The sequence below is a fragment of the Anser anser genome, assembly GCF_964211835.1.
Source record: "Anser anser genome assembly, chromosome: 6".
Taxonomy (NCBI): domain Eukaryota; kingdom Metazoa; phylum Chordata; class Aves; order Anseriformes; family Anatidae; genus Anser; species Anser anser.
The window spans coordinates 10,283,883-10,310,435 of record NC_139726.1 but is presented as its reverse complement, the minus strand read 5'-3'; the positions used below and the strand labels follow the sequence as shown (position 1 = coordinate 10,310,435).

Sequence of the window (26,553 nt, the reverse complement as noted above, 5' to 3'; positions counted from 1 at the left end):
AGGAGAAAACCTCCTCCTGCCTTTAATCACAATGCAGCACACAAAGCTCCCAGGCCATGTGCTCTGCTCCCAGCTCAGCACAGGATGAGGCCCTCTGGGCACCCATTCCCCCACCCAGGGCACCCAGCACCACCCCCCGGCAGGCTGGGGACACGTTTTGGTGAGCAGCAGAGCCGGGGGACAGCCCTGTCCCCCCCCTCCAGCTCATCCCCATCCTCACAGCCGGTTCCAGGAGGCACCAGTCCCTCCCCGAGCTGTGTATTTGGGCACAGGGAGGAGCAGGGCAGCAGGTAGGTCGGTGGGTGCACCGAGCCCACTACCAGCCACCTGGGCTGTGCTCCCCACATGCCCCCCCACTGCCAAGGGCGATGCTCCCACATCACCCCCCAGGGCCAAGCACCCCCGGGCCGGTCCCTGCCGCCCACCGGAGCCGTGCCGGGCTCGGCCCCGCTCACCCATTGGCAGGATTTTGCTGCAGTCTGCTCCGAGCCGGCGGTTTGGGTGAGCGATGAGAGCAGCGCTGCCGCTGGGCAGGGTCAGCCCGGGGCGCTGGGGTGGGGGCGATGCTTTGCACACACACACACACACACCCCCAATAAGTGTGATGTGGAGGGGGCTGCGTGCGGTGGGAGCATCCCGAGTTGCCATGGTGATGCTGGCTGCATCCTCGGGCAGAGCATCGCTGGGTCCTGCGTGGGTGCCCCCACCTTCCTGCCGGCTGCCGTCACCGGCGGGTGCGTCTGGGGACAGAGCCGGGGGACCTCCCTGCTTTTGGGGACGGAGCAGAGCTGAACAAGCCCCCAGCATCAGCCTGTGGGTGCGCCGTGGTGCCCCCAGCTCCGATCCAGCAGGGACCTTTTGGGGCCGGGAGTGAGCAGGGAGCTGGGCTCACCTGGGCTTCCCTGGCGCGGGCACTGGCAGAGGGACAGGAGCGGGATGGTGGTGGCGGGGGGGGGAGCTCCTAGTGACCCACATCCCTTAATCCCCATCCTGCCCTGCGTCACGCTGTTACCTAAGCCCTGAAGCAGGCTCCCTGCTGGGGGCACAGCCCCCTGCACTGGTCTGAGGTGCCCAGCTCTGGCCAGCTCCCCCCCACCCCCTTCCCATTTTGCCTTTGCGAGGCCAGAATAATAGGGTGGGGGGGGGGGGAGGCTGTTTGCGTCTTGCTTGGGGGTAGCTGTTCCTTTTCCCCCTCTTCACATCCCGCAGCCCTCGGGACCAGCCTGTGCGGGGCTCAGGGACACCAGAGGAAGGGACCCCCGCACCCCCTGCATCTCCCTTCCCTCCTGTCCCACGCGTGGGCTCCGTGCCGGCAGCATCAGTCCCCTGTGCCCTCCCTGGAGGAGACACTGCCATCAGATCCCCCTCCCTTAAGCTGATTAGGGCAGCGAGGATGTAGCTGAGCAGATGCCACCGGGGCTATGAGTGTGACCGGACACCGGAGGGATGCAGAGGGGTCAGCACGGAGCCACCACCCCCGGGGCTGCCCTGATCTGGGGGTGGGGGGGGCGGGGAGAAGGGCTGGGGGCTGGCCACCTCCCCCATGGGCTGGATGCTTCCCCCAGGACCCAGCTGCGGGCTGGGCTGTCCCCCTGAGCACCCCGGGGCTTGGTGGCCCTGCCTGGGGCCGGGGGACACCTTGTGGCTGCCCCGAGGCCACCGCAGCAGGGTCATCCCGCTGCACCCCGGGGTGCTCCTGGCACATCCCTGGGGTGCCCGCAGCAGGATCGGGCCATGCTGGGCACGGTGCACTGCTCGAGCTGGTCGCACAGGGCTCTGCGGACCACGAGAGGTCTGGCTCCTGCCTGTAGGGCCGATCCCCGGGTGGCGGCAAGGCGGCAGATGTCCCAGCAGGCAGGCTGCCTCTCCTTTTTGTCTCCAGCTCGCCAGCCCGGGAACAGGGCAGGCAGCTGCCCCAGGGGGGTGTCCCAGGAGCCCAGGCGTTCCCCCTAACTTTAGGGGGCTGTAAGAGCCGGAGGTGATGCTGGGGAAAGAGACGAGGTGCAGAGCGAGGCAGGGTGGCCGCATCCTCCCCGTCCCTGCCCTGCAGTGGGGCTGGGGACAGGAGGGGTGCGCCGGGCTGCGTCCCCCGCTCCAGCCCCCTGCGCACATGAGCAGACACAGTCACAGCACCTCTCTGTTTTATTGAAGCCAGATCCCTCCCCTGCCTGGCAGAGCCCGGCACGCCCGGCTCTTCTCCAGCCACTGGGTCAAAGTCCTGCTCTGGAGGGGGGGGCACCTCCTGGGACCCCGGGGGGGAGAGCTCCAAGCCCATCCCTCGGTGCCCTGGGCTCCCGGCCCTGCTCGGGTCCCTTCTCCTGCTCCACCTCCACCCAGCCTCGCTCCTTGGAGATGGGTGGGGGGCCAAGGAGCTGCGGGGAGGGCCCCTCACCCCCGGGCAAGGCGGCTCTGTGGGGAGAGGGGAGGGTGGGCACGGGCTGGGGGCAGAGCTAAGCACCAGTGGGGGCCATGGGTTGGGGCGCTGAGGGGAGGGCGCACGCTTTTCCCTCCCGTTCACACCCCTCTTTAGCCATCCCTGCGCGTTCCCACAACCGTGGCTCCCCCCTCACCCTCAGCGCAGACACCTCCTGCCCTCCAACCACCCACACCAGAGAGAAGAAACCCTACTGCCCCGCGGCCACCCCGCGCCTCTCTCCAAACCCCAACGGGGGCGGCCGCCAGCAGGGCAGCAGCATCCCACCCCCCCCCCCGCACCCCTCCCCGCCGAGCTCCCCAGCCCCACACCGCCCGGAACGGGACCAGGATCGGGACGGGGACCGCCTGGCGCGGCCGAGCCCCTAATGGTAGTGGTTGTTCATGTTGTTGAGGTGGGAGGCTGCCATGGCGCTGAACGGGGCGGAGGGCTGCAGGCCGTGCCCGGGGTAGAGGGACGGGCTGGAGCCGGGCCAGTAGGAGAAACCGGCCGGCGTCACCCCGGAGGTCATGAGGTTGAGTTTGGAGATGCCCGAGAAGGGCAGCGGGGCCAGGTTGCCCTGGAATTTGTAGAGGGCGTGATCGGGGGCGGCCGGCTGGCAGACCTGCGCCAGCCCGTGGAAGTCGAACTTGTAGGCGTAGCGCTTGCCGTGCACCTTGGTCATGATGTTCTTGTCGTAGTAGTAGCGCAGCGCCCGGCTCAGCTTGTCGTAATTCATGTTGGGCTTGCTCTTCCGCTCGCCCCAGCGCCGCGCCACCTCGTCGGGGTCGATCAGCTTGAACTCCCCGTTGGTGCCTTCCCAGGCGATGCAGTTGAGGTTGGCCCGGTCCGAGAGCAGCTCCAGCAGGAACTGCCACAGCTGGATCTGCCCGCTGCCTGCCCCGGAGAGGTCGAAGCTCCCCGTCAGGGCACGGGAGAGGGATGTGCCCCTTCACCCCCTGCCACGCTGCCCCCTCCCGCCCCCGGGTGCATTTTCCCTGCGCTCAGGATGTGGGTGTTAGCATTGTCGTGTCTCCTCCGCAGCACCCCTGTGGCATCCTGTGCCCCAGGCGGGAGGAGAGGACCCCCCTGGGGCTCTGGAGGCTCGGAGGGCAAAAGAAGCTGCAGCGGGGCCTGATGCTGTGTCCCCACACCCCCCCGCCTCATTCCCACCCCACCGAGGACGAGTAGCTGCCCGCTTGCTTTGCCATCCAGCTCTGGGCTGGTTCTTTGGTCTGCAGCCCCAGGAGGAGGTATGCCAGCGGCAGCCAGACCCCAACAGCACCCACATCCCCCACCTCCACCTCTGCCTGCAAAGGGGCCGGTGCCGCAGCACATCTCCAGGGGCACGGATCCCTCCGGGGGAGCTGATGCCAGGGAGCAATGCTGCTCCGAGCCAAGCCCTGGCTGCCCAGCAGGTGCAGGGAAAGGTGAGACCGGGTGAGACAGGGCCCTCTGTGGGGTTGAATCGGGCACCAATGTCCCTTGTTTCCAGAGGGGATCTGTCCTCTCTGGGGACACCGCACCTCCAGGCTGCACCGAGTACCCTCGATGCCTAAGGTGCCCCTGCGCCAGGCGGGATGCAGGTGTGCACGGGACATTGGCACACCCGGATATGCCCACGGGCAGGCTGCACCAGGTCTGCCCAGGGGAGAAAAGGGTCCCTGGGCCTTAGGGGAACGAGCAGCCCCATGCCTGGGACAGCCACCCTGCAGGGCAGCCCTGCACCTACCCTGCAGCCCAGACCCCATTCCCCCCGTAGCACCCCTGCACGTCCCAGCTCCCATCCCCGGCCGCTGCAGCACAAGGTCTTCCTGTGACACAGGAGGTGCCTTTGCATTTTGTCCTCCCCCCTATGCCTTTCTGCCACTATTTCACCTAATGCTTGTGCTCCGTGCAGCAGGCAGTCCCGTGGCTCACCTGGGTTTCACCCGGAGCCACCTCTCCCACTTGCTTGCACCCACCTCGGGCACCCGATGCCCCCCCTTCTCCCTCTGGAAGAAGCAGGGAGCAGCCGCCCCCCACCCACCCTCACGCCACCAGACCCCGCTCAGACATCCCGATGCAGGATTTTCCAAGGCTGTGCCTTCACCCTGAGCCATCCCACACCTTCGATCCCTGCACCGCTTGGTGTTTCTCCCCTCCCCCGCCCCGTGGTGTGCCCACCGCGTGCTGGGGGTGCGGCTGGGTGGGGTGGCGAGGTTCAGTCCTGTCTCTGCGGCTCCCCGGGGAAACCTGCAGTGATCCTAAAAGGCCCTGCTCACGCGGCGTGGCTGGGCAGAGTCCGCAATGCGGAGGCAAAAGGGCCAGCCCCAGCCCCAGCCTCGCCCTGCTCCCACCCCTAAACCAGGGCTCCCCTTTTCCTGCTCAGAGCAAGCCCTGGCCCCTATCCCCTCGCCAGGCAGGTGAACCGGTGCTGGCCCCATGTAACCCCACGCCCAGCGCTCCCCAGGCTGCTCCCTCCTGTCCCCGGATGGCTTTTCCCAGGGCAAGGCTCCAGCTCCCGGGGGAATCCATCGCTTCCCGGCCACCCCATGCCCCAGCAGCCCCCTCCCCGGCGGTACCCCCTTTCTCCTGCTCCCAGGACCGGCTCTCCCAAGCCCAGATGAGCCCTCGCAGCTCCAGGGCTGGCCGGCAGCTCCCTCTCCATCAGATATTCCCGGAGCACCGGGGGGGGACCCGGGGTCACCGTGCTCTGCTCCACGGGCTGCAGGCTGCAGCAGCACCGGGCGCGGCGCTCCCCTCTGCTGCACCAGGACGGCTGTCAGGGGGCCCAGCTCCTTCCCCGTCTGGTTTTGGATTGCAACCATCCTGGCCTGAGCTTTGGAAGCCCCGCTGGACGGGGCACACGGAGAGGAAGGTGGCCTGGCTACGGGGTACGGGTGGGTCCGTGTGCCCCGGGGGTCCCTGCTGCCGGGGAGCCGGTGGGGCACGGGGCGGGGAAGGGGCAGGCGGGCTCTTACCTTTCTGCACGCCTGGGTTGAGGGACCCCCACGCCTGGCTCTTGCCGTCTTTGAACAAAGTTTCTCCGACTGGATCTGCGGGACAAAAGGGGAGCGGGTGTGTGGGGGGGGGGGGGGGCCGGGACCAGGCGGGACCGAGACCCCCCGGCGCCCACCCCCGGGCGGCCGCTCCCCCTTGCCTGCCCCGCCGCCACGGCGAAGCCAGGAAACGCGTCCAGGAAAAAGGAAATCCGATTTCCGACAGAGCCGGGGAAGCTTTTAAATAGGAATAGAAAATCCCGCGGGCTGGGGTAGGGCGGCGGGAGGGAGAGAGGCAGAGAGCTGCGGGGCAGGGGGAAGAGGTGGACGGGGAGACGGAGGGACGAGTGTCGGGAAGGGCGCTGGGGAGCGGACGGGTGGGGAAAGGGAAAGAAAAGTAGATGGAGAGGCGGGTGGAAGGCAGGAGAGGTGGGCGGTGGAGGGCTGGAAAGGAGGACGTGTGGATGGAGGGACGGAGGGAAGGGTAGAAGGAGGTGGAAGGGTGGAAGGATGAGCAGGCAACGGGTAGGGCGGTGCGGGAACGGCGTGATGGAAGGGATGGAGTGATGGAAGGGACGGTGGGCAGATGGAGGGGACGGCCAGCGGTGGGGACAGAAAGAAGGACGGAGGGATGGGTGGGTGGGGTGGAGGGGTGGCTGGAAGGACGGGGGAAGAAGGGCGGCTGGATGAAAGGTGGGTGGCAGGATGGCTTGGAAGGACACGAGGACGGACGGACGGACGGAGGGACGGGGACACGGCAGGTGGATGAAGGACGGGAAGGAGGACGGGCTGCCAGAGCAGCGGTGGGGACGGAGGAAGGGACGGCGTGTGTGGGGCTGGAAGGGGGGGAGCGGGGAAGGCAGGGTGGGCGCTGGAGGGGGCCGGGGCAGGGGAAGGGCCGCGGGGCCGCGGCGGGGCAGGGCGGGCGAGGGCCGGGGTGCGCTGCGGTGCGGGGGGGGGGGTCCGCCCGTACCTGGCAGGTACATGTTGAGCAGCAGTGGCACCGCTCCGGCGCCGTGTCTCATGGCAGCTGTGGGGGCGGCCCGCGGGCTGCATGTTTTAATATTCCTGCCCCTATTATTATTATTATTATTCCACTTTATCAGGGAGCAGCTGATGGCGAATAAATGGCAGCGGGACGGGCAGGGGACGGGCAGGGGCCGGGGGGAGGCGGGAGGGGGGGGGGGAGTTTCCAGGCAACTCGCAGGGGCTCGGGGCCCCGGCTCCAGCAATTTCCTCCGCTGTAATTAAAGCAGGCGCTGCCCCCCCCCCCCCCCCAGCCCACTATCGGGCCCGCATCAGACTTTAATCACGGCCGCGGGTTTCTATGGAGAGCGGCTCGGGCCGCTTCCTGCCTCTTCCGCCTCCTTAACTCTTCGCAAACACGGCGCTGCCATCCCAGCTGCGAGCGGGGCTCGGACACTGCCTGGAGACCGCCGTGGCCTGGCCTCCCCCCGTCCTCCCCGTCCCCGCATCGCCCGTGCCCTCCGCGTCGCCCCGCCGAGCATCGTCCCCGTGCCCCCCTGTGCTGCTGCTTCCCAGCGCTGGGGTCCCCTTGCAGCCGTGGTGGGGTGAAGTCGGGCACCCATCGCGTCCCCGTGCTGCGTCCCCTTGCAGCTCCCGGAGCCCTGGGGAGGGTACGGTGCGGCGCCAGCCACTCACGGCACCGGGGCACAGCTCATCTCTGTCCCCTCCCTGCCCTCTTGGTGCATCCTGGGGTCCTCAGCCCTGTCCCGACCTCTGACCGCTCTCTGTTAGGGTCTGCGCAAGCTGGGTGGCCCCACACACCATCCCAAACGCGCACGGCCTCGTCTGCATCGGGCTTTGTGGGCGGCTCTGCCGGCTCCGGAAGACGCCAGCACCCGCTGGCCGTGCGCTGCCCGGTTTGGGGCTGGGACAGAGGTGTTTCGGGTGCCTCCAGCCTCTGCAAGCGGTGTGAAGACAGGAGGGTGACTCGGGGAGAAACTCGCAATGGGGAAAGGGGCTGGGGCAGTCTCGGCTCCCAAAGGACACCCCTGGCCACAGGTGCCACCTCCGAGCGCCAGCTCCGTCCCCACGGCCAGGACTGCACCCTGCTCCGTCACCGCGCGGCCCAGTGTGACAGCAGCGGGCAGCAGCATTCCCGGCCAGCCCTGCTCTGCCCGGGGGGTGGGCAGCCCCCAGGGGCACCGAGGGAGGAGCTGGGCGCTGCAGCTTCCCCGCCAGCCTGACCCTGAGGGTGCGGGTGGCCGTCCTGCCCCGAGCACAGCAGGAGCTCGGCGCCGTACCAAGTGAGCCGCTCGTCAGCCCGCGAAGCCTCCTGCGGTGTTGCGCTGACGTCCATTAAAGCTCTCGCTCCAGGCTCAGCAGAATTCCTTCAAGATGTTCCTCGTGAGGCGTGAATCCAGTGGGAACCGGGACGCGCTCGTGCCGGGCCCGCGGTTGTTATTCATCCCGCAGCCCACGCGTGCCCTGCGTCGCCAGCCCACGGGAGGCAGCGCGGGGGGGGCGCCAGGCTGGGAAGTCCCACGGCTGGGGGCTGGGGGCTCCCCCTGTCCCCTTGGGAAATGGGCTGAAAGCGGGGTTCCCTTGGGTGCTCAGCCAGCCCCCCCGCCCTCCACCCTCACCGCCCATCTCCATCAGGGACAGGCAGCAGGTGCTGGTGGGGAGAGCTGAGCGCTCCCCGCCGTGCGCCCCCACCACGTTTCCCCCAGCCCTTAAGGATGGTCTCCAGCCCCCCCAAACCGCCCCCCCCCCACCGTGCAGCCTCTCCGCAGCCTCCCAGACTTGCTTTCGCTGCCTGAGTCACTGCAACAAACCGCAGGCAACGGAAAACAAGCCCCGGACACAGCGGGGTGGGGTGGGGACGGGGGGGGGGCACAGCCACCACCCCTCTCCTCTAACAGCCTCGGGAGCTGGCCCCGGTGGTGGGGATCCTGCTCCAGGGAACCTGCATGACAGAGGGAACGCGCTGGGGACCGCGGGGCAGTGGGAGGGCTGTGGGAGCTGGAAATGGGGGGGGGGGGGACCGGGGGCACGAGAGATGGGGAGCCCTGAGAGTGGGGGCTGCAGGAGACCTGGGGTGTGATGGGGCTGGGGGCTGGGGGTGGCCTGGGGGCCGAGGGGCAAGGAGGGTGGGGACCCAGGGGATGGGGAAGGATGGGAAAAGCAGGGAGGGGGGAACCTGGGGGACCCAAGAGGCGTTGTCCCAGGTTCGTGGGGAAGCCGGGGCAGACCCGTGGGATGGGGAGGGCAGGGCGCATGAGAAAACCCAGGGAAGGGGCCCAGGTCCGTGGGGCAGGGAGGGGATGGGGGCTCAGGTACTGGGGGAGAGGAGGGCTCAGGTCAGTGGGGTTCCTGGGCATGGGGCCCCGACCCCTGGAGCACCAGGCCGGCAGAAAGCAGCACGTACCCACAGCTGCAACCGGGCGGTTTGCCCCCCCGACCCCCCACCCAGCTCTCTCACCCCCTCAGGACAGGGCAGAGCAGCCCCCACGTTTCCCTGTGACTACCCCCCAGAACTTCCCCCGTTGCAGCCCTGCGGGTCAGAGCCCGGGACAGCTTCACCTGCGTGCCGGCGGCGTGGAGCAGAGCGCCGAGCTGACGTGGCCTTGGGCTGGCCGCGGCCCGGCCGGTGTGCAGGAATGTGTTTGTGCAGGGGGAGAGGCCGGGCTGCGTGGGGCCGTGGCGGGGTGGGGACAGGGGAGGGCTGGGAAAGGCTCGGCGGCGGCCACGCAGCCCCACAGCACGGCCCTGGGAGGATGCGGGGGGTGCCGGGACCTTTGCACGGGTCGCACGGGGGTGCAAGGGGAGCGTGGAAGCATGGGGCGTGCACGCACACAGCGGCGTGCGAGCTCCTGCGTGCAACGCGCGCACTTGTGCACGTGCACACGCGCAGCCCAGGGTGCAGGGGTGTGCACGCACTGATATCGGGGGGGCCGAGACCCCCCCCCAGCCTGTCCCAGACCCTCCCCAGCCCCACGTCCTGCTGGGTGCAGCCCCGAGGCCACCCGTGCGGGCAGCCGGGCACCCAAGCACCCAGCGATTCTGCTTTCCTGTGGCTTTACAGGCGACGCCCCCCGGTGCGGGGAGCACCTCGGGGTGCCGAGGGGAGGTGCGCGCCCCGGGAGAGCTGGGGGTGCTGCAGCGAGATGGAAGAGGATGGGGAGGCTGGGAAAGGGTGCAGGAGGAGGAGGCTGGGTGGGGCTCCCGGTGTGCCCAGGCGGAGCCGGAGCCGGATGCTGGCACGGATGTGCTGGCGTGGCCGGGCTGGGGGTGGGGGGGGCACGGGGGAACCGGCCTCTGGGGGTGCTGGCAGCAGCGAGCTGAGCCCCCTCGCCTGCCCCCAGGTCCTCCTGCCCTGGAATCAAAACCTTAGCCCTGGGTTTTGCCACCTTGAACAGGACACTGCCCTGCACCCCCTCCTGCTCCCTCTCCTGCTGACCAGTGCCCCCAGCACCCCCCAGTACGCCCCCTCCGTAAGCCAGCGCCCCCCAGCGCTGCCCCGACTGGGGCGCCCCATCTGTCCCAGCCCCCCCTCACCCAGACCAGCCCCGTGCTCCCCTTCTTCCCCATGCCCAAGGGGCGGGGACCCCTCTCCCACACCGGGGACCTCGTGCTCAGAGGCTTTGTGGCAGTCACCTTCCCCGGCACAGAGCCTGGGAGCAGCATGACCCCCCCCCCCCAGGTCCCCCCCTCCCCAGTTCCAGTAAGGCCAATATGCCCCCATCTCCCCAGCCAGAGCATCAGAGGGGTAGGAGCCGTTCTGTACCCCCTCCGCCCCCCGTGCATGGGGACCAGGGGACCCAGGTGGGGGGCAGAGGTGGCCACGGGCCCGGTCCTGGCAGGGGAACGGGAAACTGCATCCAGGCCGGGATGGTGCCGGAGGGCGGCAGGGCTGGGGCAGGCACCCTGCCTCCTGCCCCACGGGGGGGGGGGTCCCACAGCCCCCGAGGAGCAGAGCAGAGGCAGGAACACCCGTCGCGTTGTTGTTTTTTTTTTTTTGACAAATGCCTTTATTCGCTACCAGGTACAGGTCTATGGCACGGCAGCCCGGGGGGCCGCGGGGGGCGCGCGCCCTGCCCCTGCTCAGTGCTGGATGCGGCGGATGGACTGGATCTGGTTGGTGTGGGCCTGGCTGCTGTATTCGTTGTACTTCTTGTACTCGCCGTTCTGCCTGTCCCGCTCCAGCACGTACTGGTAGCCCCGGTAGCCTGGGTACTGGTACGCCACCCACCTGCGGGGACACCCCCGGCTCAGAGCCCCCCGCACCACGTTCCCCCTTCCCATCCTCTCGGCCCCATGGTGGGGACGGGGAGCACAGGGACACCCCCACGGCATGGCTTTCCGAGGGAAGGGGAGCAGGCAGAGTCCCCCTCATTTTGGGGTCCCCCATCCGTGGGGCTGCGCTCCCCGACACCCCTCTCTCTGCACCCCCCCTCTCTCCCCCCCGCCAGCAGGACTCACGCTCCAGCGTTCACTTTGATGGATGCCACCTCCTTGTTGCCCCAGCCCATGGCCTGCAGCGAGGGGTAGTCGTCGCTCAGCTCAAACTTGTGCCCCTGGAAGTTCTCCGCCTCGTACAGGATGGCTTTGCTGTCGTTGTGGTTCTGCGGAGCGAGCGGGGCCGGGGTCAGTGGGGCAGCTGGGGCACGGCTGGGGGACGTGGCGCGGGGGTATTTGTGCCAGGGCACACCTTGGGACCGTGTCCGGCTTTGGTGCAAGGCTGTGAGCCCACGGGGGGGTGGGGGGGGGCTTCAGCCTCGCCAGGACACCCCAGGGCTGCCAGGAGGATGCTGCCCTTGTGTCCCTGTGGGCCCCCAGGCATAGCTCTGGGGGGGGGACGGGGACCGAGCTTTGGTGACAGCAGCCACATCATCTGCACCCACACGGGCTCCTGCCCCCAGCATCCTCCCACTCCCCAAGGCTGCAGGGCAAGGCAGGCTGCTGAAAGAGCCCCCCCCCCCCCCAGCTCAGTAGGGTTTGGATGGGCGCTGGGCACCCAGGAGTTAACGGCTGGGACACTGAGCGATGCGGCACTGTCCCCCCCTCCTGTCCCCCCCCCCCCCGTGTGCCCAGCCCCCATGCGCATCCATCTGCACCAGGGAGCAGTCCTGCCAGCAAGGAGCGATCTTATCGCGGCCCCTTTATTAAAGCCCGAGCATATCTGCCTGGTGATTATTAAAAGTTGGGGGGGGGGGACGCCCCGCGCCAAGGCGCAGACATGCCGGCATCGCAGGCACCCGCATCGCTGCAGATGGAGCGATAGGGGCTGAGTCTGCGCGGCGCGGCTCGGGTACCCCAGCAGGGAGGAGGATGCACCCCAAACATCTCCTCAGCACCCCTCTGCTCCCCCCGGCCCCGGGAAGCCAGGTCTGGGGTGGGGGGAGAGGGGGACGTGAGATATGGGGACCCCATCCTGGGAGGTGGCTCCCCGATGCGCAGAGCAGGAGTTGGGACGGTGTTCGGGGCTGCGTTTTGGACCTGAAGCGCATCTCAGGATGCTCGCAGGGAGCCGGTGGGCACAGCCGCCCCTCCATCCCACGTCCCCACGTCCATCCGTCTGTCCCACGTCCACTTTCTGTCCCCGCCGCCCCCCGGTCCCAGCCCCGCCGGGACCCCCGTCACTCACGGCACACTTGACGGGCCGGAAGGAGAGGAGGTGCTCGGTGCGGTAGCCGCTGTTCCCGCTCCAGGCCTCCCACCGGGGGTAGTCGCCCTTCTCCAGGATGAACTGCTGGCCCTGGTACTCGGGGTACTCGAAGCCCACCCAGCTGGAGGGGAGAGGAGGGCGGCGCTCAGGGACGCAGCCCTGCTTGGCAGATGGGGAAACCGAGGCACGGCGCAAGGGAGGGAGGCTGCGCTCCCCCCCCCCCCCCCGGCAGCGTGGCGCACCGAGGGGTGGCGGGGAGGGTGCCGGGGGGGGAGGGGGGCACTTACGGGCCCGACTCCACCTTGATGGAGCGGATCTTGCGGAAGCCGCGCTCCATGATGCTGGGGCACTCCATGAGGAACTCGCAGCGCTTGCCCTGGAAGCTCTCCTCCTCCCACACCGTGATCTTGTGCTGCCCCAGGGTGTCCATGGCTTCGCTGGTCATGCGGGGAGCTCGGCTGCGGGCAGAGCCCAGGCGTCACCCGGGCAGGGGGTCCCCATCCCGGGCCGCTGTCCCCTCGCCCTCCCAGGCTGGTTGGGGGGGACACCCCCGGCCCCCTTCCCCCCCGCTGCACTCGCAGCACCCCGTCTCTCCGTGTGATACGCCCGGTGCCCAGGGCTGCCATCATTTCTCTGCTCCCAAGCCCCCTGCGATGAGTGACCTGGGTGCCGTCACCCTGCTCACCGAACCCAGCGGGCTGAGGCCGTGACCCCCCCCCCCAAGACACAGCCCACCCCAAAGCAGAGCACCTCTCACAAGGCTGACCCCCCCCCGCTACCCGTGCACGGAGCACAGCACCGCGCACCCTGCCCGTTCCCTGGGGTGCACACAGGGTGGGGGGCTTCGTGGAGGGGGGGGGACACACACAAGTGCGGCGTGGCAGCGGCTGTGCGTTTGGGGGGGCTGGGGGGGGGGGTCACAGCCTGGTACTTACTTGGTCGCAGGGCACAGAGGCGAAGGTGGCGGTGCCGGGGCCGGCTTTTCCCCGGGCCCTATATAGGCGAAATGGGGGTGGCGGTGGGGGGGCAGGCGCTGTGTCAGCGGGGGGGGGGGTGCCGGGGCACCCACCCGGCCGGGCTGCCGCTGTCCATTCCACTCAGGCAGCGTGGCGAGAGCGGCCCCCCCCGTGCCCCCCCCCCCCCCCCAGGAGCTGACAATGCAAGTGCTGGGCTGTGTTTGCGCAGGGGCTCAGGGCACAATGGGCCGAGGGCCTGACGCACCGCTTTCCTTTCTGCCCCCGGACAATGTCCCCGCTCGGCACGGGGATTAGGGGCTGCTGCCTTTCCCAGGGCTCCGGTGCCAGCGGGACGAGGACGTGGCACTGCCAGGGCTTGGCCGGGGTGGGCTCGGGGAGGTTTGCGGCCCCCACCCCCATACGGGTGCTGGTGCACCCCACTGCCTGCCCACGTCCCCGTGCCCATGTCCCCGCGCCTCCCAGCCAGGCAGGGGCTGGCACACAGCAGGAGGGGACCAGAGCCGGGACAGGGGTGCCACGGGGACATCCCCAGCCCCACCAGGGCTGGATGAGGACAAAACGGGGGTCCCGGTGGCAGCGCTTCTCGCAGTGTCCCCGCACAGCTGCGCCTGGCGGCTCTGTCCCCTGCTCAGCAAGGACCGGGGACCGAGGGGTGACAGCAGGGACCAGGACCCCCGGTCACCTTCGTGTCCCCGTCCCCCCCAGGCACCGGCAGCACCTCTTTCCCCGCAGCGAGCCCCCCCCCGTGTCCCCCCCAGGGGAGCCCGGCTGTCCCCTGCAGCTGCCTCCTGTCCCCAGCCCTGCCGCCTGTGCCGATGCCTCCAGGTCCCAGCAGAGGGTGCAGCCCGGCAGCGGTTGGAGCTGGATCCAGCGGAGGGACGGGAGGTGGCGGGGGTGGGGGGGGACACACACGACACCCCCTCCGCTTGCAGCACCCTGGGTGGGAGTTGCTGAAGGAGCAGAGGGTGGGGGAAGGATGGGGATGCTCCCCGGGGAGGGCAGGGGGTGCCCGGGGGCAGCAGACCCTGGGGTGCAGCGATTCCTCATCCCAAACCCCAACCCCATCCCCATGGGGCTGGGGAGGGCACGGATCCATCCGGCTCCCCCACGCCCCCCCCCCGTCCACCTCCCCTCCACCCTGTCCCCCCTCTGCCCCCCCTGCGTGTCCCCATTTGTCCCCATCACTAAGAGGTGTGCACAGTGGCTCCTCTTGTGGGATGGATTTGGGCAGCCCCGTCGCTTGGGGGAAGACGGGTCAGGATGCAGAGCAGAGGTGTGGGGCAGTGCGGGGTGCTATGGGGTGTGGGGACAGCCTGAGGTTACGGGATGGGGGGGCGCTGTGAGGTACGTGGTGGAGTCCCTGCCCCTGCAACGGGTTTTGTGGGATATTTGGGATGCAGGCTGTGCTATGGAGCACGTGGGATGCTGGATATGGTGCTGCAGGATCTGTAGGGCGCTGGTGCTGTGCCATGCGGGCATAGAGGCAGCCCTAACAGGCAGCCCCGTACAGACCTTTAGGCAAAAGCATCTGGGGAAGTGGGGGGCACAGGGGAGAAAGCCACCCCCAGCTGCAGGCCGTGCCCCATCCTTGCTTCTCTGCCCTGTCCCACTCGCCGGGACGTGCCTCGCACCCCCCCCCCGGCACACCAGGCACCCACAGAAGGGCGCAGCTGGCGGGGGGCTCCCCGTGCACCCCAGGGTGCTGACACAGCCTGCCCCCCCCCCGAGCACCCCCGGTGGTGCTGGGTGATCCCCATCCCCATCCAGCATCCCCACGTGGCGGCTCGGTCACCTGCCAGCCCCCAGGACCCCCTGCAGGAGGGGGACAGGGGCTGGGGGGGGGGGGGCAGGCAGCGAGCCTGCTCGAGGGCAGCTGCTCGCCCAGGGCCTGCTGCATAGGCTAATTTAATAAGGGCCCCGCGTCCCTCCCGGCTCAGCCTGTTCCCTGCAGCAGCAAAACAGATCGGGTTTCTCTCTGCCAGCCCCGGGATGGGGTCGCTCCCCCGCTGCGGTCCCCAGCCCTGCGGGCACAGCCCCACAGGAGGGGACGTGGCTCTGCCCGGGCATCCCGGTGCTGCTGCCACGTCTGGGGCACTGCTGGGGCTCGTGGCAGCACGCCGCCCTTCCCACCGTCGCTGTGAGCATCTGGGCTGGTGACCGGGACAGCCGCCCCCGGAGTCCCCCCGGTGTCCCCTTGCTTTGCCCCAGTCCCACTCGGGGCTGCGCTGTTGCCCCCAGGGGCTGGAGATTCAGGGCCAGGGCCGGGAGGGAGCAGATGGAGCCGGTGCCGGCCCCTGTTTGCCTTTTTCCCAGTTGCCTGGTGCTCTGTTTGTTCTGGGGCTGGCTTCCTGCTGCCAGGCCTGAAACAGGTGGCTTTTATTTGCAGGGTCTGGCTGATTAGACCAGGGGCAGCGCGTCGTTCCCCTTACCCAGCCCCGCTGCTCCCTTTTCCTTCCTTTTTTCCCCCAGAGAAGCGAGGCCGGGGGAAATCCCCCTCCTCAGCAGGGACGCAGGTAACCCTCCCCGGGCACCTCCCCTCTGGGGCTGCTCTGAACACGGCCACACGAGGATGCATAAATCCCCAGCGGGGTCCGTACAAGCCCAAAGGCACCCAAACCCCACAGCCGAGGCTTGCTGCACCCCGGTGCCGCTCGTCCCCTCTCCGTGCTGGCTGGCCGAGGGCGCACGAGTGCAGGCACCCACCTGGCGGCTGCAGGCGCCCACCCGGGTGCAGCAGGAGCCCCGGCACACGCCGGCCGCCCCGCACGCACGTGTTCCCTGCACACCCGTCCCCGCAGCCGGAAACTCCCCGGGACTGCAAACAGCCCGGCAGATGTGCCCGGGATTAGCTCCCACACGCAGCACGCACGCACACCACGAGCCCCTGGGGTACGGGGGTCCCCTGGGCATCGCTGCGCCCGGCCCCGTCGCGCTCCGGAGCTGGCCACCCGCTGTCCCCAGCGGCCACCCCCAGGGGTGTGGAGCTCCTCCGCTGTGCTCCTGGGGGCCGCGCTCAGCCCCTCATCCAGGACATGCCGTGCCTGAGTTTGGGGGCAGGCTGTCCCCATCGCTGCGGGGACGCTCGGTCCCCCGGCAGCCCCGCCAGCCTTGCCGGGTCCCCACGCTGCCGCAGGGAGCCGTGGCCTCACCTGCCTGCTCCCCGCTGTTCCCATGGGGATTAATCCCACCTGAAGGTCAGGGAGGCTCAGCCAGCTGCTCACCTCCTGCCCGTGGATTACAGCCTGCCTGTGAGCAGGTGGCAAGTGCTGTGTCCCCGGGCCAGCCCGGCCCCGATGCGGGGCTGACAGCGTTTCAAAATCCGGCCGGGCTGCTCCAAAAGGGGCCCCGGTGACGGGTCCCTCGCAGCCCCAGGGGTCCCCTCACGCCCATCCCACCCTGCCGGGCACCAGGGCAGAGGAACTGGTGGCTGGCCCTGGGATCCTGATTCTGACCTGAAACGGAGCCCGCTGGTGCCAGCCTCCTGCCTGTTACCCCAAAGGTCCCCAGCCTGTCCCCCCCAGGGCACCCCATACCCACAGCGTCCCGGAGGGAGGTGCTGGTCCCCTTCCCAGCACCCAGCCCGGCCCAGAGGGCCGGGGCAGGATGCTCCGAGGGAGCACATCCAGCCTGCCCCCAGCCCCACCTGCAGGTGCATCACATCGTGTTTGGAGGGGCTCCATGGGGTAAGCATGGATCCCACGTCCCAGCTTCCCCTACAGCACCAGGGGGTTGTTGTGGGGGTGCCAGCTGCAAGGATTTGGGTTTATTTGAGTTGTCTTTAGGTTTTCCTCCTTCCCATCTCCCTCAGACCCAGGGGTTGCCAGGTCAGCCCGTGCCTGGCCAAGGTCCTGCCCGACCTTGTGCTCGTCCGCTCTCCTGAGCTGCAGGTGTCTGGGGACAGCCAGGGTGTCCCCCAAAAAGCCGTGCAGCACCTCCGGAGCTGGCCGTGCTGCAGTGATGGGCTGGGGACTGCCGGGGAGGAGGGGGCGAGGCTCACTCCTGGATTTACACCCACTGAACGAACAGAGGGTGCCCTAGAGAGCTGCAGGAAGGAGGCAGGGCACCAGCAAAGCTGTCAGCTTTTTGTTGTTGTTGTTGTTTCTTTTGCCCCAAGCCAGGCTGACGTTCATCCAGGCAGCGGGATGAGAGCCTGGCAGCCGCGGCTCCCCTCCTCCAGCAGCTATTAGGAGGCAGCGCAGGCGGGGGCCGAGCCAGGCGCCGCGGCGAGGACAGAACATCCTGCCTTGGGGCTCCCCGGCACGGCACAACAGCTGGGACAGGAGCCCCAGCACGCCGCTCAGCACCTCGTCCCCAGGAAGGCTGCCTGCCCTGCACCTTCAGTCCTTAACCCGTTTGCTCATAGGGGTTCGCAGCCCTTTCCTGGGGTCCCGGTGACCTGTGGGTGCAGGGGGGAGGATGCCAGGCTGGTGCCACCCTGTGTCTGATGCTCCCCACGGCCAGGAGCAGGCTGGGGGCAGATCCGTGCCTGGGACCCAGCTGTCCCCTCCACCCCACCTGCCAAATAGCCAGGGGTTTGTCCCAGCTGGGCTCCACGGAGGCGAGTGGTGGAGGGGATGTGTGGGACAGCCCCAGTGCCTGGGGAAGGTATCTGAGGCTACAGCCCTGCCATGGGGAGCGCAGAACCCCAGCGGGGACAGTCCCTGCTGCTCCGTGCCCCGGTCCCTGCCTTGCCCAGGAACAGGCTGGGGAGAACCAGGGGTGCTCAGCAACACCCCCACCTTCCAGATTAGCCCAGCCCTGGGGACACAAGCAGCTTTAGTCTCCTTAGCCTAGACCTTGCAAGCTGGCTGGGTACCCACAGTGGTGCCAGCACAGGGACGTGGTGACCTTGCTGGGGCAGGGAGCCCCTGCTCACCCCAGCATCTCCGCCAGGCATGGCACAGCCATGGTGAACAGGCTGGGGAGAGGTGGGCTGTTGGGGGGGGTCAGCCCCTGGTTCCCTTTGTGCTTGTCCCCACACATCCCCGGTGGCACTGGGTGCAGTGGCAGGTCCCTGGGTTGTCCCCCTCCGTGTGGCACTGGGGTGCAGAGGGCAGCCGGCTGCCTTTACCACATCCTGGGATGGCACAAAACATCCGGGCTGGGCAGGACACGCAGCTCACCAGGAAGAGCGCACACCTCTCCTCGCACGCACACCCAGCCCTGCACACGACGCACACGCACCGGCACACGGAGCAGCGAGCACGGCGAGGGCATCGCCAGCTCCACGCGGTTCGCCCAGCGAGGGCGCACACACGCACAGAGCCGTGCACACACTCGCAGCTGTATGCAAACACGCACACACACGCACATGCACACGCACCTGCATGCAAACACACCTCTATGCAAATGCACGCTGGGGCACGCGTGCCTCCTCAGCGCTCCTCCCGCGCCCTGCTCTCCCTATGCAAATCCTCCCGCACCATGCAAATCCCCAGCCCGGGGCCCCGGGAGCCCAGTGGGATGCAAATGGCCATTTTTGGGCTGTTGGGGGTGGTGGGGGGAACAGTGCGTGGTGTCACCACATCCCCTGCGCCTTGTCACCTGCCAGCATGGCACAGCCTTGGCACCGCTGCCACCGGCTCTGGCACGGGAGCTGGGGATGGTGCGTGAGGAAGGGGAGCTGGGGGCAATTTGTGGTGCTGGTGCTTGCAGGGTGTCCCCATTTCCTACTGGGACACTGGGTCTGGCTCCAGCCGCTACCAGGATACCCTGAAAAGCCAAAGAGGCTTTTTTTGGGGCACCTGGACTAGCCACAGGGTGCCCCGTGTGGTCTCTAACGGACTCGGGCTGTGCTAGGGCACCACGCAGCCCCACAGAGCCCAGAGTCACCGAGGGCGGGCGAGGCGGCGGGGCAGCACCTCCCGTGCCCCGCTGCAGCAGATAGCGTCTGTGCCGGGCTGTGCCCCCGCAGGGACGCATGTGCGGCAGCTGGAGCAGCGCGGGCGGCAGGGTCTGGCTTTGCTCAGCGCTGCTAATCGTGCTCTGTTTGATCCTGGGGGCAGCTGCAGGGGTTTGTGCGTACCGGGGCGTGTGTTGTGCTTTCTCAGCTTTTCAACTTTGCCAGGCCTGGTGGCAGGAGACAGAGCCCAGAGACGCGGCCCGGAGCAGCCCGTGGCCGCAGGGCCGTGATGGGCAGCCTCTGGGCAGTGTCAGCACGCCGCGTGCTGGCTGTCCCCGGGCTGGGATGGGCGTTTGGCTACCGAGAGACAGGGGGGGGCTCCTCGCCCCGTGCTTTTGATGCTTTTCCCCACCACCTGCTGGAGATGTTCCAAGCATCTGCTCAGCGACGTGCCTGATCTCCATCCCTTGCAGAGGCACCCCAGGATGGAGCGGGGCTGTCCTGCTCTGGGGCAGGGGCTGCTGAGCCTCATCCCATGCAGGGACCGGGTGGGGATGGGGGAAAGCAGCAGGAATCGCCTCGTCCCACAGCACACAAGGCTCAGCCTTCGTGGCGTTCGCCGATGCTGCAGGCAGGGCTCAGGACCCACCGGTAGGCTCAGAGCATCCCTGAGCACAGCTGGGTCCTACGCCAAAAAAGAAGCACGAGCGCCTGCGGGGAGTGCCTGGGAGCAGCACCCGGAGGGCAGGGCAGGAGCTGCTCAGGGCTCTCAGGAAAAACGCAGAGAGCCAGGCATGGCCAGGCACAGAGGCACAGTGCGCATCCTGGGCTGATCCGTCGCTGTCCCAGCTCTCCGGGACTCCCCACTAGCTCCACAGGGCAAGGAGCAGCCCTGGGCTCTGTGCTGGCCAGGGAGGGAAGCAGAAGTCCAGGTCAAGCCCTACAGCGTGCTTTGAGCATGGGGTAGGCACTGAGCGGGCTGTCCTGGAGGAGCCCCCCGCAGCTTGCCACATCCCCCCCAGACCCTTCCGTAGCAGCGTGGGCAGCAGCAGGACCACGTGCCTGGCCCGGGCAGCCCAGCGCACAGGCAGGGAAAGGATGCGACCCCCCCCCCAGTCCTCTGCCCTGCTCTTGCTCTCCCTCCCCTGTGGCTCCCTCGGTGCCAGCAGACCGTTGAGACCTACCTGGAGCTGCGCCCCGCTGCTGGCGGGCACACGGCCAGGCTGCTGCCGGCAGGCGGGACGCGTGTGCCTAGCGTGTCACGGGTGGGTGGCTTTCCTCTCGTGCCCTGGGCACACCTAGCGTGTGTCCCCCGTCTCACTGCCTGCAGTGTCGAGTGTCACCGCCGCCACGTGTGCAAACGGCACGCGGGTCCCGTGTCCTGCGTGCGCGTCCCGTGGCGTTCGCACGTGTTGCACGCACAGTGTCTTCTGCGGGCACTGCCTGCTGAGAGCTTCGCGCCCGTGCCACCCTGCGCCCGTGCGTGTGGGTGAAGGCTGCGTGCGTGCCCCACGGGCTGTATGCTCACGGGGTCGCACCCGCTGCAAACCAGCCTGCGCGTCCCGCACGGGTGTGCACGCTCCGCGTGGGCTGCGAGCCGCGTGGCGCAGGGGACGTGCCGCCCCGGCACGGCACGGGTGCTTGCAGACGGGCTGGACCTGCCTAACGCGAGCCGAACGAACAAAACGTTCAGGTCAGGTCTTGCACGTGGGGCTCGACGCCAGGCAAGTGCAGAAGTCGCTCCGGGCTCGGACCGTGCGGGGTGGGGGTGCTGCCGGGAGCCCCTTCCCCGTCCCGCATCCCCATCCGGGTGCCGATGTCCTCGCCGCAGCCGCTGCCCCGAGCCAGCTCCGGCGGGGTAAAGTCCGGAAGGTTGGATGCTCGACACCTGCTGCCTGGGAAAGCCAAACAGAGCAGGGGCGGGTTAAACTGGCACCGCGGGGTGGGGAGGGACCGTGGAAAAAAAAAAAAAAAGAAGACGGAAAGAAGGAAGAAAGAATAGAGGAAAGTAAATGGAGGAGGGGAACAGAACGGAATGGAAAATACAGGTGAGAGAGAAGAGGCAAGTTAAGGGAAGGGGACAGCCGGGACGGCATCCCCTGAGCCCGTCCCCTTCCCGCCGGGGGGTTCCTCTGGGCTCCCGGAGCTCGCCCCCGGGGCGTCCCCAGTGGGACCCCCGTGCCCAGCTCCCTGCCCCCGGCCGGGCGGGCAGGACCCCGGCCCAGGCGTGCCGGGCTGCAGCACCTCACCTGGCTCCGGTGACACGCTGGCAGCTCGCAGGTGAGCGGCTTCGCCTTCCCCCTCCGGCTCACGAGCAGAAAATGAGGGTGACGCCGGCTGGATGGGGCTTTTATAGCCCTGATAAAAATAGCGCTGGCTGGCCGGCGGTCGGGGGGCCGGAGAGATGTGGCTGAGCAGAGACAGGCGAGAGGGCTGGGCTGCCCGCCGCGAGCCTTCTCCCCAGCACACCTGTCACGGCTCTGTGTTTGCTCAGAGCAAATATTGACCCAGGGAAGGCAGGCTGGGCAAGGGAGGCGATTAGCCCACCTAGATTAGAGGCAGAGCAGGTCTCTATGCAAACTCTCCAGGGCTGCCTTTGTTAATGGGAGCCTGATGGGCTGATAGGAGCCAGGAGCCTGGGTGCTGGGGCGGGCGGTGGGGAGGAGGAGGAGGTGGGGGGGAGGGAGAGGAGGAGACATTCATTAACCTGCACTGGAACAACACCAGCTGTCACTTTTCCACCCACCTGCCCGGCTCACTTTGCAGCCAGGGGTGAGGGGAGAGCAGGCCGGCGGAGCAGGGGGGCCGGGGGAGGCAGGTGCGGGGTGCCCCGCCTGGGAGCTGCTCTTTGCTGCACTTTGGGCTGCCGAAAGGTGAGGGAGCAGCGAGGTCCTGGGGCAGGAAAGCAAAGCCGCCGCCTCCCCCCTGCAGCCTGGCTGACGGCGAGGACCCCCTGGTGCCCACCCCAGGCCCCTTCCTCATGCCGAAGGCACCTCGGGCACACCAGGGCGATGCGCGCTTGGCTCCCAGGAGCCCCCGGCCCCCTGGTTTGGGCGGCAGGGCAGAGCTCGATAGAAGACCTCCGCTCGCTCTTGGGGAGCGTTCCAAGCGCAGCCCCATCGGCCGGCAGCCAGCTCGCCCGGCGCAGCGGTGCGAACAGGACGCGTCTCGCTCCGTGCGCCTCGCCTCGGGGTCACCTCAGCCCCGAGCTGCTCCAGCCCGCGCAGCCACCGGGCAGGGAAACGTGGGCTGAGACCCCGTGCTGGCTCTCTGGGGAGCGTGCAGAGCCCGTGGGGGCCAGAAATAAGCTATGAATACTCCTCAGCCCTGCCAGTCGTCGGCAGGAGCCGGGACATCTCTCCGGGTGCCTCTGGCACCCGCAGCTCCCTGGATAACAGAGCATGAAGCGCGACTGCGGTGGCAGGAGAAGCTCCTTTGTGCGAGTGCACTGGTGTGTTTGTTTGTGTAGATGGGAGCGTTTGCGGGTGGGGAAGGGCATCACACTGCTTTAACCCCCGCGGCAGACACCTGCAGGTATCCTGGCTCCCGGGAGCGCATTAGACCCTGCTGCTGTCACCCCTTCCGGACCGAGAGCGTGCTCGCAGGTGGCAGTAAATGGATTCCCAAGTGTAAGTGGATAGTGGCGGATCCTTATCAGCCACTGCCACCCAGCTCTCCTTCCTTGGAGGCTCGTCCCTGGCAGAGTCGGGATTTTGAGAGGCGGGCTCCGTCCCTCCTGCCTGCTGCTGTCTCTGGGGGGGGGGGGGGGTCCCGCAGGCTGCCCACCCAGCCCAGGCACAGCAAGGAGCTGGGGGGTGCTGGCGTTGGCCACTCTTACCCTTTTTTCCAGGAGCTTTGCCAGTGAAAGAAACTGCCTCCGTGTGCTCTTCCCTGGCAGCACCAGGGACCGAGCCCCTGCGCACGCACCCAGCGGGGCTGGCCCCGGTGCGGGCAGGCTCAGCCTCCTCTCACACCAGCCACGGGTTTGTGCTGCCCCACGAGGAACGGCTGGCTCACGTCAGAGCACCTCTTGGCTCCGTCAGAGGCCGCCTGCAGCATCCTGACCCGAAAAAGTCACCGCTCCCAGCTACCAAAGCACCACGGCTGAGCCAGCCGAGCCCGGCACCTCGGGCACGGCAGAGCAGAGGTGAGGGGGCTCTGCCCAGCTCTGCCAAGGGGCCGGGGAAGCTCACCGTCACCGCTTTGCTCTCCAGACGTCGCCCTGGCCGTGCAGATGCTGCAGGCTGCTCGGGGCAGTAGCAGTCCTACCTAACGCTCAGTATGGGGGGAGAAGGGGCTGAAGCCAGCCGGGGCCCGGGGGGCTGTCCCCCGGCACCGTCCCCGTTCCCAGGTGGAGACGGGGTCACACCGGGTGGGGGATTCAGGCTTCCCCCTGCAGTGGGACAAGCGGAGCCCTGCAGACACCCTGGCAGGGAAGACCAAGAGCAGCTTTGTTCCCTTCCCTTTATCTCCCAGACAATGGCACGATTCAGCAGGTGTTAAATGTTTTAACGGGATTCTGGATAGCTTCTGCTGCCCACCTGCCCCAAGGCCACCCCACCCCTCCCTAGGAGCCAGGACCGACAGCCGAGAAGAAAAGGCCCCTTGTGCGTTGCATTAACTGCCTGCTGACTGAGGCTGCCGATAACCAGCGCAGGAGGAGGGGAGCCCGCTGCTCGCCAGGCTCGCCCCCAGCCACCCTCCTTCTGCAGGCACCAGCCCCAGCATCCCCGCCACAAGGAGCCTCAGGCCGCTTCGTGGCCCAGCGCCGAGGCAGCAGCAGGGGAGCACTGGAGGGATTTGTGGCCCCCCGGTGAGCTCTGCCCAGCCAGCCCGAGCACACGAGGCTGTGCGCACACACGCGTGTGTCTTCCGAAATCGTCCGGGGGGGCTGTTCTCGGCTTGAGGAGAAGGAAGAGGACTTTCCCAATCCCAGAAAGGGGGCTGTTCCCAGCGTGTTCGTAAATAGGGTGAGGAGGAAAGGAGAAAAGTGTGTGACGGTGCACGCCGGGTGGTTCTGGTTGACAGGAACCAGACGAGACCTAGAGCAGAGGCGGCACACAACCACCTCACAGCGGCTGCAAAGGGCTGAGGGAGGAGAGCTTTCTCTCACAGCTCCGTAGGTAGCTCCCAGGCCTCTCGTTCCCTGACTCACCCGATGCCGAAGACGCTGTCTCAGGGCCCTCGTACTGCTCCAGCTGCCAAGTGCAGCACTGCCTCTCTTTTGTCCAGGTCGTATTCAGCACGGGAGAACAAGGAAAGGGGTGGGGGGGAACACACAGTGTTCCCCACATCAACCCATCTGTCCTGCGAGGCAGAGGAGGGAACAGTGCAGACAGGAGGGCATCATCATGCAGCCAGCCTGAGGATGGGCAAACTCATTCGCCTCGTTTCCACCGCTCCAGGCCGCCCCTGGGCTCCTGCTGGATGCCACCCGCTTTGGGAGGATGGCGAGGCTCCTGCCCCTGCCCATGTTACCCGTTTTGGGATGCCAGTCGCGGGATCTGTGCTGAGAAAATCCTAGCGAGGAGCCGGGACCAGGCAGATTCACCCCAAGTGGACCGAACAGCCAGGCTGGGCTGCTGCTGCCTTGAGCTGGGGAGGAGGGAGGTGGCACCCAGCCCCTGCTCGGCACCAGCCGGGGCCCAGAGGGAAGCAGAAAAGCCGCCGTGGGAGATCCGGCACCCAGCGTGCTGGGAAGGGAGGAAAGGGTCTGCGGCACGCCTGGTGAGAAGGATCCAGGAGCCACGTGGAGCCCCCCGGGGCTGAGCTCGGGAGCTGGCGGTGCCTCTGCTCTATCTGCAGCAAGAGGAACAGCTCAGCCCTGGGGCTCAGGAACGGGCTCCGCACGCAGGGCTCCTGCGCCGAGCAGAGCTCTGTGAGAGCAGCGGCACCCCCGGGCGCAGCAGGCGCCTGCCCTCTGCCAAGCAGGGCAAAAGCAGCCCCGCGGCGCGTGGTTTTCCTGCGGGCTGCAAGGGGAGAAGGCGCAGACGTGGCCCTGGGAAGGCAGGGCAGGCAGGGCTCGGAGAGGGACGCCAGCAGGGCGCCTGGGCGCAGCAGAGCCCGCCGGGGCTGCGGAAGGGGGGAGATGCCCCAGGGCCGCCCCCGGTGCCCGGTGCGGGCAGCCCGCAGCCTGCAGCCTCCGCGGGGAGCAGCGGGCAGAGCCCTCAGCTCGGGGCTGGCACCGGGGCTTTCCCAGAACTCACACTGCCACCTCCCGGCTGTGACAAACCCCGCTCCTTCCCCAGGTGAGACCTTGCGGTTTTAAAAGGGGGGGAGCTGGTCCAGGGCGCTACCGAGCCCGGAGGCACCGACCGCGTTATATTACGCATCAGTATCCGTGTCCCCAGAGGCCAGTCTCCTTTTACTGGGCTGCCAAGCCTGCCAGAAGCTGCACGCACGGGCTGGGCTGCTGTATATGGGACCCGCAGAGCAGCCACGGGAGCAAGGAGGGGAGGAGGATTCAGCTCCTGCTCCCTGCTGGGGGCCAGCGGGGGCTCAGCACCTCGGTGCCCAGCTGTTAGTCCTTCCTCAATGATATTCCAAAGCAGGCTCCACTCCTCTCCCAGCTGGCACAGACCGAGGGCACCGGGAGCAGTCACAGGGGCCGTCCGCGTGCTCCCACCGCGCAGCGAGGTCCTTCTCTGATGGTGTGGCCAGCCACGGGAAGAAGAGACCTCGTGAACTCTGCTGTGGAGCCGCTGGAGGATTCAAGCTGGAGCTGAGGACGCAGGCAGGACATATGTCCTTGGAGGTGGCCAGCAGGCCGAGTTCAAGTCGTGGTGTGGGAGGGTCAGAGTTGCTCTGGACTTCACAGGGGTGGGATGAAGGGTGCAGGCACTAGGTGTGCTTGCAGAGCTCAAGCAGCGCGTTGTGTCACAGCTACGTTCTTGAGCTTTGGGGTGTTGGATTGGTGATTCTGAAGGAAAAGAGATTGCCTTTGGAGTGGGGAGAGTGCAGGCTGCTGCTGCCTCCCCCCAGACAGCCATCCCTCCCCGAGGGACCACAGGGAACATCCACCCTCCACCCGGACTAGACTTCTGCAACTCTGGAGATGACACCTCCATTCAACTACCCTCCCTTGATGCACTCTCCCTGTACTTATCCCCAGGCCGGGACAAATCCTCATTCTTTGCCCTCAGTCCCAAATCTGCTTCCCCACATGTGTTCACTCCCTCAACCCAACCAGATCCCACCCCATCCCGGACCGGGGCAGCTTTGCCCCCTTCCTGCTGCCAGAGGATGTGCTGCCTGCTCCTTGAGCACACTCCCAAGAAAGCCTCCTTGCGCCGGGCTCCCCAGCCTGACACGGGCTGTGCCTCAACCTGACACATTAAGGCCAGTTCCTGGCCCCCAGCACAGAACAGATACACTCTGCTACCTTCGGAAAGGGCTGGGGGGCAGAGCGATGACCCTGGGCCGGGCTGTCAGCACCACCTCCCCACGGCTGGCTTCGATCAGGATGTTCTGCAGAGTGTTCTCCAGCACCAGCTCCGCCAGGGTCCCACAGGCTGGATGCCTGGAGGGACAAGAGTACAGGCAGAGGATGGTTATCAGGAAGCCGATAAGGAAGGCTGCTTGCTGTGGCTCCCCCGAGGCACAGCAGAAGAGCGCACGCTGCTTCCTGCATGCTGAGGCCAATGAACCAAAGCCTTGAGCAATCGGGTGCTGACCCTTCTCCCAGAACTGCCACCAGCTGGCACTCAGCC

At 67.8% G+C, this 26,553-nt stretch overlaps 3 protein-coding genes across 7 annotated transcripts in view; all 3 read right to left on the bottom strand.

Annotated features, from left to right (window-relative positions):
- Nucleotides 1-1,132: 1,132 nt before the first annotated feature.
- FEV (FEV transcription factor, ETS family member) lies at nt 1,133-6,538 on the bottom strand. The gene is made up of 3 exons (XM_083840614.1): nt 6,368-6,538; nt 5,377-5,451; nt 1,133-3,310 (listed from the first exon to the last, which is right to left on the bottom strand). The coding sequence occupies exons 1-3, from the start codon at nt 6,417-6,419 to the stop codon at nt 2,799-2,801; spliced, it is 639 nt and encodes a 212-aa protein (XP_083696740.1). The 5' UTR covers nt 6,420-6,538; the 3' UTR covers nt 1,133-2,798.
- A 3,572-nt stretch (nt 6,539-10,110) lies between these two features.
- CRYBA2 (crystallin beta A2) lies at nt 10,111-21,482 on the bottom strand. 5 transcript variants are annotated; one of them, XM_083841591.1, is made up of 6 exons: nt 16,191-21,482; nt 12,961-13,018; nt 12,313-12,483; nt 12,005-12,146; nt 10,840-10,982; nt 10,111-10,609 (listed from the first exon to the last, which is right to left on the bottom strand). In XM_083841591.1, the coding sequence occupies exons 3-6, from the start codon at nt 12,468-12,470 to the stop codon at nt 10,462-10,464; spliced, it is 591 nt and encodes a 196-aa protein (XP_083697717.1). In that variant the 5' UTR covers nt 12,471-12,483; nt 12,961-13,018; nt 16,191-21,482; the 3' UTR covers nt 10,111-10,461. The 5 variants fall into 5 exon arrangements, with proteins under 5 accessions (XP_083697717.1, XP_083697720.1, XP_083697718.1 ...); XM_083841594.1 differs by having other exon boundaries at nt 20,029-21,482; XM_083841592.1 differs by lacking the exon at nt 12,961-13,018 and having other exon boundaries at nt 16,152-21,482.
- A 3,709-nt stretch (nt 21,483-25,191) lies between these two features.
- The window catches only part of CFAP65 (cilia and flagella associated protein 65), a 32,236-nt gene continuing 30,874 nt past the window's right edge, over nt 25,192-26,553 (bottom strand). The window contains exons 32-33 of the mRNA XM_083841542.1: nt 26,226-26,363; nt 25,192-25,763 (exon numbers count right to left, since the gene is read on the bottom strand). Of these exons, the coding sequence (XP_083697668.1) occupies nt 25,727-25,763; nt 26,226-26,363 (175 nt within the window). The 3' untranslated portion in view covers nt 25,192-25,726. The remainder of the gene's footprint in view (nt 25,764-26,225; nt 26,364-26,553) is intronic.